This window comes from Dryobates pubescens, chromosome 10, assembly GCF_014839835.1.
Source record: "Dryobates pubescens isolate bDryPub1 chromosome 10, bDryPub1.pri, whole genome shotgun sequence".
Taxonomy (NCBI): domain Eukaryota; kingdom Metazoa; phylum Chordata; class Aves; order Piciformes; family Picidae; genus Dryobates; species Dryobates pubescens.
In genome coordinates this window covers 36523974-36536333 of record NC_071621.1, presented here as the reverse complement: position 1 = coordinate 36536333, position 12360 = coordinate 36523974, and the positions used below count along the sequence as shown (strand labels likewise).

Below are 12360 nucleotides of genomic sequence, written 5' to 3'. Positions count from 1 at the left end.
GCTCAACAACTGACTGACTTTTTTCTTGAATCTAAGACAATAAAGCTATTGTCTCACATCAGCGTTTCTCAGGCAAAGTGGTTACATAAATATTTAGAGATACTATTCACTGTCATGAAACATTACAAATATCCTCATGTCATTCAGAAGAAACAACTTTTGTGCTTTGCCAAAGATCATTTTCCTCCCCAGGCTATGGCACAGTCAGTTGCTGACCACTTAGTTGCTTTGTTGCTGGCCTACCACATTTGAGCTGTGTTCCAGAACCTCACATATCATTTGTTTTGCGATATAAGGCCTAAAGAAAACAGAAACGTATTCATTTCAAATCACCTTTAACTATTTCCACCAGGAGATGAGCTGTGAAAGGTATAGACTTTGACCAAGTGTGGTAGTTTTAGGCTAGGCCTTTAAAATTTAGCTGCAGATTTCGACCAGAAAATTAGAAAAAATATAAAGAAATCACTGTTGGGTGCAAAAAGGAAACCAAAACATTATTCTAAGCAAATTCATTGGACAAATGTCTGGGATAGGAGAAGATGTATCATAACAATTCTTCACATTTCACTTCCATTCCCATTCATTTTCTCTTCTTTTCTGACCTTGGCTGTTTTGCTTCACCTGGGAGATAATGGTGCTTCTGGTCGGCCTTGAGATAAGCTAACCCACTGCTGCTCTCTCATCTCTTTTCTCTCTCTGGTACAGGGTGGTTTGGGAAGGGAGGGTGGGAGGAGGGGAGGGCAGTGAAGCAGCTTCCCTGGTCTTTTGGACCAGGGTGGGGTTTATGTTGTTTGCTAATTGTAAATATCTGTATCATATTCTAACTCCTGTATATTTTGTACATATTCATTGCATTCCATTGTAGAGTGCAGTTTGTGCTTGTAAATACAGCTTTCATCTGCTTCTAACTGAGTTAGTGTGGCTAAAGTTAATGCTGGGGGAAACTTCAACCCACCACACCAAGTAAACCATTGTAGGAACTATTTTCTCTGTACTTGGAGAAACATTTGAAAATAAATGGAAACATTACCTTGGCTGATGTTTCAAACCAGCCCACGAACCCATTCTCTTTGCAGAACTGCTCCATCTTGATGCCGTTGTTCATAAGAACATCTATTCCCTGGTCGCATTTGTTCGCTAAAAGGACAGTCGGAACAGGTTTGCCATTTGGAAGAACCAACTTAGAGTCCAAATCCTCTTTCCATTTTGTCACTGCTTCAAATGTCGCAGGTCTCGTAACGTCAAAGACAATAAATGCCCCCATGGCCTCTCTGTAATATACCCTGGTCATGTTTCCAAATCTCTCCTGACCTGTGATGAAGAAAGTAGGAGGGGGGAAAAAACACCACCTTGTAAAAATCACCGCTTCCAATCTAGCTCAGCATTTCACACAGCAGGTCTTCTAAGAGGATATTACTGAAAAGAGGGGTTCATTTTCTCTGTCTCCAGAAAGCTATTCTTCACCTAAATAATGATGAGAACAGTGCTAGACTCATTTGTATGGAAATGTAAGAGAGCAGGGCAGAAAAATGGAGTTTTAAAGCAAGCATCAAAGAAAATTTGGTCATTTTTACAACCAGCTTTGAACTTCAGTGTACAGCCACATTAACCTGACAGAATGCTAGATCTCTGGATGGTAACAAGGGTCTTGGTACACATTATAAGACTTTAAACAGGGAAGTTCCAGAATGGAAGCTCCTTGATACCATGTCATATTGTGGAAACACCTACCACAACTGATCTGCTTGTGCATGAGGAAGATCCTTCATACTCTCGTGCAAGTCATAATAATCAACAGTAACATAGAATAGAATAGACTAGAATAGAGAATAGACTAGACTAGACTAGACTAGAACAGACTAGACTAGACTTGAATTGAATTGAATTGAATTGAATTGAATTGAATTGAATTGAATTGAATTGACTAAGCTCTGGAGCCATACCAGCGTTAGAGTCATTATGAATTTACTTTTATTGGCAAAATAAAAGAGGTGAGAAAAGTTTGTTTAAAGCCTTACAAATGTGGAGAGTATTCTAAGAAACAGTACAGCAGTAGCAAGAGGAAGAGATGTATTTCTCCAGTGAAAAGGTTCAGGAGGAGACATTTCAGCCTAGATCTGTTCAGCAGCTTTACAGTTTTACTTGCTGAATTCAAAGTGTGTTCTGGGAAGTTATTTACATAATCTTTTGTGAGCTCACAATATATTACATTCAAACATGGGCACTTGTAAATGTCTGTAATTTTATGTGATTAACAGCATCAAAATCACCAGAGTTGACGTCAGGCTGCGGTGTGGTGATCAGCTGTGAGTTTATCAATACATATGCTGTTTTCCTGGGAGACTTGAAAGAAATGTTACCAAGAATGGGAATGAAGTGCACAGAATTTGTCTTGAAGTGAATAAATAGAATTTCCATTAAAGTGTCTTGGTGAGTTGTGATTCAAAAGAAAGGAACTATAAATTCCTGCATCATCTCACAACAGCAGCACTCTTTCAGCAAGACAACCATATGCTGCTACATCTGAGAAAAGCTGCTATAAAAATAGACAACATTCAATGGAAACCTATTTCTGGTCTTATTTTCTCACTGTGCATAATTTGGAGTAGGTTAGGAAGACAAGGTGATTGGCAGTCTGCCTCTGACCCTAGGCAGTCTGCCTCTGACTGTAGAAGTTTGATCTCTTGAAAATTGTGCTGTCACAGGTAAGGCTGGATTGAGAACTGAAGTGTGCTGATTACTGAGCTTCCAGACCATGCAGCTTCACTTAATGGAAATAGCACTGAAAGCACATACAGGGTCAACACCATCTGATTGTGATGCTTATATTTGGCTTCATGCACTAGCTCTTGGAGCAAGGAGAAAGTCATGCAGATACATAGAATACATAGAATACATAGAATAAACCAGGTTGGAAAAGACCTTCAAGATCATCGCGTCCAACCCATCAACCAATCCAACACCACCCAAACAACTAACCCATGGCACCAAGCACCCCATCAAGTCTTCTCCTGAAAACCTCCAGTGATGGCGACTCCACCACCTCCCTGGGCAGCCCATTCCAATGTGCAATCACTCTTCCTGTATAGAACTTTTTCCTAACATATAGCCTGAACCTCCCCTGGCGCAGCCTGAGACTGTGTCCTCTTGTTCTGGTACTGGCCGCCTGGGAGAAGAGACCAATAAAGATGATACAGAAACCAAAACTGGATGTCTGTATTTCCCAAATTCAGGTTAGATTGGTTTGGGTTTTTTTTTCCCTTGCACCTTAGAATACATAGAATACATAGAATAAACCAGGTTGGAAGAGACCTTCAAGATCACCGCGTCCAACCCATCAACCAATCAAACACCACCCAAACAACTAACCCATGGCACCAAGCACCCCATCAAGTCTCCTCCTGAACACCTCCAATGATGGCGACTCCACCACCTCCCCAGGCAGCCCATTCCAATGTGCAATCACTCTTTCTGTATAGAACTTTTTCCTAACATCTAGCCATCTAACTGCATCTCATTGAGAGAGCAAGGATTTCCACTGTAATTTCTGGGGAAACATGAGGTCATATTGAAAACTACTTATGGCTCTGCTTTATTAAAATGTCTTATGATTCCTGTCAGTGGGCTAATCAGATGAATGGCTAAGTCATGTGTTATTCAATAATCTCCTTATTGGGCCATTTTTTTTTTCATCTGCAAGAAGGTGCCTTCAAACAAAAGCCAAGGTCTGATTCAAAACTTAGAAGTGAGGCAAGCAGCAACTGAAACAATTAGGTTTTGATGCATATTTTGTTTCAGTGATACTTTATGCTTCTCATGCAAAGTTCTTGAGATGTCTGCACTGTAAATGAACTGTACATGACATTATGGAATGGAGATGACAAAAGCACAGCTAAACTTGAGCCATACAGATATTTATTGGGACACAGATCTCTAAGACATGCAGGACATCTTGTCAGAGAATGTGCACTAAATTATTTATTTGCAACATAACACCCCCACAAAGTCATTAGAGGAATAAAAGGCTTTTATGAAGTGATTTTCTGGCTAGCAGTGGTCTACAAAGTCATGGCAAATGGTTTAAAACTGATTCCTCCTAGTTAGTAAAACCAGCTTTATGCCAGTGGATGTAGCTCACCATCTTCTGTCATGAGTCACTTCAAAGTGAGGGAAGCAATGGAGCTGCTGGCTGAATAAAGTGCCAAAAGCTTTGTTTAAGTGGTCTTTTTCTCCCCCCATCAGTTGCAATTCATATGTGCAAACAGTTGGTATAATTATGCAACTTAGAATGGAAAAAGAGGTGGTTTGGAATAATGCCTTTGCTGCATAGTGGCTTTACTTTTATTCAATTTACACTGTTAAAGCCGTGGTTTAGTTGATCAGATGGTGTTGGGTGATAGGTTGGACTTGATGACCTTGACATTCTTTTCCAATCTGGTTAATTCTATTCTATTCTATTCTGTTCTATTCTATTCTATTCTATTCTATTCTATTCTATTCTATTCTATTCTATTCTATTCTATTCTTTTGTTTTCTTTTCTGTTTCTGTTTCTGTTTCTATTTCTATTTCTATTTCTATTCTAAAAGTTATCTCTAGCAGTAACTTTGTGCTTGGAGAGCTAAATATTGTATCTAAGGAGCCAAGAGGACTCTTCTATTTTTTTTTCCCAGAGGTTCTTGTTTATGTGGACAAATATCTACCTTAATAGATGAGGGTCCTAAAACATTTCCATTGAGCAAAATTACTCATGAAAATAGGAACTGCTTGATGTATTAAAGGTGTCAAAATCTAGCCTTAGGTTTACAGCCACACAATGGCTTGGGCAGCAATTAGGCTAGAAAATAGATCAAGCATTAGGTACTCAGTGCTGTCTTGCAGGCTGCCTTGAACATAAGCATCTGCTTTATTGTGAGAGGGACTGGGAAAGATGGATTTTGCTTTGCACTGAGAGGTTCAGAAACTTGTGAAATGTTTGTATGATCTGTCTCATTATACTTCATTGCAGCCCTTGCAAAGTATCTGGCATCAAACCCCACAAGAGCGATGGCCCTTGCCCACTGTTGGGATTTTATGCTTTATCTTGGGATTAATCAGACCTAATTTTGGCCCCATTAAATTAACTAGGTGTATATAGATTAGGAGCATTTTCTAGTCAGAGACTTAGGAGTGATCACATAAGCTTCATTATGGAAGTATTTAATCTCTTCCTTCAACGCCCCAGGGTGAGTAGTTTATACTCAGACAGTTCAGTACAAGTTGTCTAAATATTAAACCACATTAATCCTATCCTAGTTTGAAGTGAACCCCGTGAGACCAAGGTGCAAAGCAACAACATTTCCCATAGAGAAGGGCTCCCTGTCTGAATGGCAACTGCCTGCACATTTATCCTAATCTCAGTGGCACCTCTGCATCAGGGCAAGGTATCATTTCATGGCCTTAAAGCAATCAACAGCTGAATTTTCATAGCTTATAAAAGTGCATGCCACATAAATTTGCCAGTATAACTTATTACAGCAATCTACAATTTCCACTAATCACTATCATCACTGATAAAGGTATAAAAGATAATGATACATTGCTAAAACTCAGATAGTTTCCACCATCTTGCTCACAGCATCTGAAATGTAGTGCAAGATAAAAATTGATTTAAACTGCCTGATGCCCAGGTTTACTTCTTGCCACCATCCCTCATCCTAAGAGTCAAAAGCTTCTGGGAACCACCATGCCTTACAGAGACTTTAGCCAGCACTGAGAAGCTGGAAATAGTGGAGTAGATTTCAACATTTTTTACCTTTCACTTTAAAACAACTTACAGAATTTCAACCCTTGAGTTCAAACCCTTTGTCTTTATGGGTTGATGCTTAAGCAAAGCTTGGGGTGGCATTCATCACCCCAGAATGTGGAAAAGCAGGCTGCCAGCAAGATCAGGCCCATAGATTCTACCACAAAATCAAAGCACCAGAGCCAGGGACTTATTTATGTTTGAGGAACAGCAATTTCAGGGCAATTTAGCCTAGAAATCACCATGACTATCTTATTTATGCATATGTCCTGCAATGCTTAGCAGCCACAAAAAGCCTAAACTGCTACAGATGTGCTGTGCCTGGCATTAGTGAACAGCTTGTTTACTCCTTCTGGACTGAAACAGCCTTAAAAACTTTACCACTGCAGAGACATTTGCTTCTATCTGTGCAAAGTCTGCTGTTGCTGAACGTGAAAGCTGCAGAGAAAGGAAATGAAACTGTTCATCCATGACTGCCGTGGTTTGGATGTCTCCAATGCATTGGTCCAACTTTTTATGAGATGAACACCAGCCTTGGAAAAGCAAACTAACATATTTTTGGTAGCAATGAATAATCCAGCCCACATATACACAGCCAGAGGGATAACGATGATGCTGACATAGCTGTGAGAAAGTAGCCGGGGAGGGGAAAGGCTCTGAAGTGCTGCTCTCTGCCCTTTGTTGCACTCACAGAGCTGCTCCCTGCAGTAAATCTGCAGCTAAAGCTGGTCTTCAGAGGAAACTCAAGGCTATGTGGACATGAAACATTGATGATATCATTGAGAGCAGCCTTGAACAGAAGTGCATAGTAAATACACCCAGATCTGCTGCCTGCAATACCCGGTTGCTTCAAAGGTTGTCCCACCCTGCATCTTCAAGGCCATCCCCACCACAGGAACCTTGTCCAAATTATTATTAAGAGTTTGTTTTAAAGCTTTCTTTCTAAATGATGGGTTAATGAATTTGAAGGATGCTAATGCAGAGGCAGTAGAAAGGTAAGAGAATTGTAAGAAAAGAGATGACTGAGGAGCAAGATTTAAAGCTAAATGTCACCTCAGTAGAGGTGATGACACAGTTCAGCAGGGACATGAACATCAAACCTGAAAATTTGGGACACTCAATGAATTGCAATGGAACTCCTGGAGGAAATTAAAGGCAAAGAGAATTTTACTCAGGTATCTCTCCTCTCATACAGAATAGTGAAAACTGAGTCACTTGAAACATTGAATCAAACATAAATTCATAGATTTTAATACCAGATTGTTGCTACAGGTATCATAACATCACAAAGTATGAAGTTTTGGCCAGTTATTCCTGTCTAAGACCTGTTGCTTCAAGAATATGTTACCTGTTGAAAAGAAAGAGGTCTTCATGTACTAATATGTGATGTAGAGTACACTTTATTCCTGAATTAGTTTTTCTAATGCTTGGCTGCTATCCCTACTGTTCACTACTTATCTCTCATGCAAATAAATCCCATTTCTGGATTTAGCTATCAGATCTTGTTATAGTTTTGTTTACCAAAGTATAGAATAGAGAAAATAGGTTACAGAAATATAAACTGTATTTAACTACGAAACAAGATGGCACCAGCTGAATCAAAGTTCCTTTTTCTTCTTATGTCTGTAAGGATAAACAGGAGTAAACTGCTTGGTCATGCCATGGCTGGAGTATGTCACTCCTCCCATGAAGCCATCATGTATGTAAATTCTGCTAAGGATGTGGCTAAGCCAGTTTGGGCAAAAAACATTTTTGAGGATAAGCAATTTACTACCCACTGATCCACACAGTGAAGTCAAAGGAAGAGCACACATTATGCTTAGCAGCAAGCTCACTGGCTGTGTAATGGAGTGGGAGGAAAGGACATGAGAACTAAAATGATACCTGAGATATATGTGTGTGTGTGTGTGTATATATATGCACACACAAACATCCATACATCTGTGTTCACACGTTGACACAATTTGCAGCACTTGCATCAATTCGAGATGCCCTAAATGCTAAGTCAACAACCTTCAGCTTGCTAAGGGACTGACAATTTCATGCTTTATCTGCAAAAATGAACATGACCTAATGAAAGAGATTCTGCCATCAGAGAGAAGGTGTTCTGAGACTAGAGATTTTACTTTACTCCTTTTTTCCCTTGCATATCTCCAGGTTTTTTTCCTGGTGATATATGACGAGCCACAGCCAGGATAAAACACTGCCATTCTCTCCAATCACTTTATTATCATTTTTAAGCAACTTTTTTTTTCTCACCATCCAGATGCCTTACTCATGATAACTTCCACACCAGCACCATGCTGATCTGAATTCAGTGCGTTGCTCACAGAACTTATTTTCTATGTACAGCCATTAACAGCTAAAGGTCCTTAGAAGTCATTAAAACTGAGACAGCAACTCTTTTTATTGCTGGCCACTGTCTTGACCTTCACAGAGATGCTCTGAATTGAGCAATTCATATGAAATTTAGTACTGTGCTGTAATTCTCTCTGTCATGTGTGATAACTCAGAAAGCATGCTAGTCATTCAGCACTACAACTTGGTGTAATTGCTTCTGCAGCCTGACTGAAAGCTACATCATATGATCCGCCAGCACATGATTAGTAGTATAATAAATCTCTGAAACAAGGCATGCAAAATGCATTCTTTAAGTCCCTGATGCAGTCAGAGTTTACTATCAAATATTTTTTTTTCTCATGCAGAAAAACTTTTGCTGGATGTGTACATCTTCTATATCTCCAGCCACTGGTGAGCCACAAAAGCAATGCTTTCGACGTTATTCTAACCTTTACTAAAGAAAACTGAGCACACACCTCTTTAATATCATAAACCTCATAGGGCTAAACTGATGCATAAAAAGGGCTGAGGTTATGCATGTTTTGCATAAAGCAGCGTTGTTGCATAAGGTTTAGTACCTTGGTGCCAAATTCAGAGCTCAGACATGAGGCAGCTAAGTATAGAAGGAAGGCACTCCCTCCACCGATAAGAATGCCAAGAATTTTCTCATTTCACTAGTTTTACTCGGTGCCATTTCAGACAAGATCACTGAACCCACAGCTCAGGTCACACACTGGCACAGTTGCCTAACAGCTGGCACAATTTTCACCTCCATCTCCTGCTCGATAAATGTCACTTCTTCATTTAATTGAGTTTTTAAAACATCCTCCTTTAAGCTGTTGTGTTGCATCTGCCCTCGGATTCCTGCGTGCACTAAAGAGAACATGATTGCTTACCAGCATGTGACATGGGCCATCAAGATATACTTTAGTTTCGTAGTCTGAATCAATCAGTAGTTATAAGTTCCCAGTCAGGAGGGTGGCAAAGAAAGTTGTGGGTTTAATTGGGAGCTAAATATGCAAACTCTGAAGCACTGACAGCAACAGTGCCAAATTCTGTATTTTTGGAACTACCTAAGCATGAGAAGCTGGATGGATTTCTTTATTCTGTTCCTCCCTGCACAGAGCAAATTGCCTTTTGTTGCCTGATGTTGGGTAAGGACAAGTAAACTTGAGTAAATGCGGTTTTAACACCCAGGATTATTGCCAGGGTGAAACACTTCTCTTTTCAAAGCATGTCAGAAGCTGTTTACATTTTACTGGGATGAAGGAAAGAAGGTAGAAGAGAGAGGAAGGAAAGGAAGAAGATATTTTCATAAAGCAGCTCAGTAAGACTTTTTCCTTATTTTTCCTTAAACTGAAAATAATTTTAACCACCTTATTGAATCCCTCATCTCTCCCAAAGAACTACAGAGGTAACAGGAAATTCTTGTTATTCTCCCTCCCATGATGGAGATTTATTAGTCTAATGAGGGAAGCTGAACAGTGGAAGCTATAAGGGAAGAACTGGGGCACCTGGAGAGAGTTGCCACACGTGTCTAGTCAGGCAGGGCAGGTTTCATTCTGCCACTCCTTGTACAGGGGGTCTGCTGGCTTCAGGGAAATTCCTAAATGCCAGCCTGCCCTTAAAGTTTTTTCTCCTCAATCTCCTTTCCCATACCACAGAGGCACAGGTAGTTTCCACCTTCAAGAATAGCACAAAGGAATTTGAGTCTGTATTTAGTATTGTCTCTGGACAGGTTATGTGGCAAAGGGTTCTCCTCTGCACTCACCTGCAATATCCCAGAGCTGCAGCCGTACTACAGTCTCAGCATCCCAGTTCAGCACCTTCAAGGCAAAGTCCACTCCGATGGTGGCCCGGTAGTGGGGGGAGAAGTTCTGATGGACATAACGTTTGATGATGCTGGTTTTGCCCACTCCCAGGTCCCCGATCACCAGCAGCTTGTAGAGGTGCTCCTTCTGATTGTGCTTCTGCATCTTTCCTCTGGCTGCGGCTGCTCCCTGCAAACTGATTGCATGCTCTGCCCGAGGAATCCTGCCAGCCCGAGGGGGAGAGAGGGAGTGAGGAACCGGGGAGGGAAGGAGAGAAGGTAGGTGGAGGCTCTTTCCCTTTGTACGGAAGCAGGATCACCAGGTCCAGCAGGCAGCCCTGCAGGGGGATGAAGTAAGCAAGGAATCGGGGGAAGAAAGTCTCCCAGAAAGTTTTGTGTGCCTGTGTGTAAAGGTCAGCACGAGGTGTGTCTGGGATTAGTCTGGTTGCTAAAGACTTTGCAGGAAAACTCATGCAGCAGTTCTGCTCCCTGCTCTGCTCCTCGCTGGAAGTGAAACACAAGAGTGGTTCTCTGGTGCATCAGTTTTTCATGCTTCTTTTAAATTACTGTCTTCTTGGTGATACTTTATCATCCCATGCTTGTTTTCAGACACCTATAAAACATCAGTTACTGGGGGGGCGGGGGAAGGGGAAGCAGAAGGCTCCTTTCAGAGGTTTCATTCCTCCATTAAAGTGTAAAAAGTAAACCAGTGTACTTTACCTTTGGCTGTGACTTGGTTCTAATAAATACAAGTCAGAGTGAATGCCACTAGAAGTGGCAGTTACAGGAATACAAAGCACCTTTACATGTGTCCACATTAAGGAGGGATGTATGAATTTCATTGTAACAGACACTTTTCATTTCATTAAGGTATTTGTGATTGCCTGTCTGCAGCTATAAGCATGCTCACACCTGAATGCAGCACACAGCTAATGCTTTGGTTTGCCATACTCTAAAAGGAAAGTAAAAGTTAACCACTTCTACCTCATGGCTCTGATGGTTTGAAGTTATAAATGCTGCACAGCGTTAGAGTATAGGAGTGCCAGTGTCTCAGCAGCTGTTTATATCAAACTTGCAAACAGTTCAGCACATTTGAGTAAATCATTGCACTGCTGTGACTGCCCCCATGTTGTAAAGGAAGGAGACAACTGGCAGCTTCGCTGGGGAGCCCATACATTGCCTAGAGATGCTTCATTCTTTCAACAGCTTTGATAGCATACCCTGAGAATTTTAATATTGTCTGAAACTTAGCCATGAATGATTTTCACACGTATTGATGGTCTTGAGAAGATGAAAAACACATTGAAATATTATTTGATGGAGGAGTTCTTCTCCAAATGTGCACTGAAATGGCGTTAGAGGTTTGTCATCTATCCAAGGAGCCAGACTTTAGTAGACAAAGAATTCAGAACACTTACATTATACAATCTTTTATAACCAGTCTCCAGATTCAAACTTCAAAGTTTGAGTATATACACACACATAAAGTTGAAATGGGTAGTTTGAGGAGGAAAATGTGTCATTTTCCCTGGAACTTTTTATCTTCAATAAAAGTTGTGGGGTTTTTTTCAAGAAGTTCAATTGTCTAGAGGGAAATGATCCAAGGGTTGGAGTACCTCTCCTGTGAGGACAGGCTGAGAGCTGGGGTTGTTCAGCCTGGGGAAGAAAAGGCTCTGGGGAGACCTCATTGTGGCCTTTCTGTACTTTAAGAGAGGCTACAAGAAAGATGGAGACAATATTTGTAGCAGGGTCTGTTGCAAATGGACATGGGATAATGATTTTAAACTAAAAGAGGGGAGATTTAGAGTAGATACAGGGAACTTTTTTTACAAGGAGAGTGCTAAAACACTGGAACAGGTTGCCCAGAGAAGCAGCAGAAGCCCTAACCCTAGCAGCATTCAAGGTGAGGTTGGGCAGGGCTCTGAACAACCTGCTCTAGTTAAAGATGCCCCTGTTCACTGCAGGGGGCATTGGACTAGATGACCTTTAAAGGTTTCTTTAAACCTAAAGCATTCTGTGATTCACTAGTATTACTTTTTTTGGGGAAAAAAAAAACCCAAACAAACAAATAAACAAAACCAACCAAGTTGTCTTTTGTATTCTTCTGTTTGGAGAGACAATTTTAAAGGGCTTAGCCTTGTTAGCTACAGACACCATCAATTTGAAAAGCAAATCAGTTCACTCCAATCAGTTACTATTTTTGCATAAGTCAAGCTTATTATCATTGCTACTGGCTGTGTGCAGTCTGTGAACCATCCTTTCACAGCCCTGCTGTTTCCAGAGAGGATCCAACACCCCAGCACTTCTAAGCAGTCACGATTCCCCTCTAAAGCAGGAGATTTATCGGTTTATAGCTTCAAAGGGAGCAGACTGAGAAGGTGTTGCAGTTCAGGAAATGATGAAACAGATGTTTTGGGTGAGGTTGTA

General features: G+C 40.8%; 1 protein-coding gene across 1 annotated transcript; it reads right to left on the bottom strand.

Moving 5' to 3' along the window:
• Positions 1-268: 268 nt before the first annotated feature.
• Positions 269-10266, bottom strand: RAB38 (RAB38, member RAS oncogene family). Its single transcript, XM_054164522.1, has 3 exons — positions 9895-10266; positions 1031-1311; positions 269-298 (listed from the first exon to the last, which is right to left on the bottom strand). Exons 1-3 carry the CDS (start codon positions 10097-10099, stop codon positions 269-271), a joined length of 516 nt encoding a protein of 171 aa, XP_054020497.1. The 5' UTR covers positions 10100-10266.
• Between the last annotated feature and the right edge of the window lie 2094 nt (positions 10267-12360).

Coding starts and splice junctions, on each gene's coding strand:
- RAB38 (XM_054164522.1), bottom strand. CDS start 10,099: ATGCAGAAGCACAATCAGAAGGAGCACCTCTACAAGCTGCTGGTGATC. Junction 1,312..9,894: donor GCAGCTCTGGGATATTGCAG/GTGAGTGCAGAG, acceptor TCTTCATCACAG/GTCAGGAGAGATTTGGAAAC. Junction 299..1,030: donor GGTTTGAAACATCAGCCAAG/GTAATGTTTCCA, acceptor TGTTTTCTTTAG/GCCTTATATCGCAAAACAAA.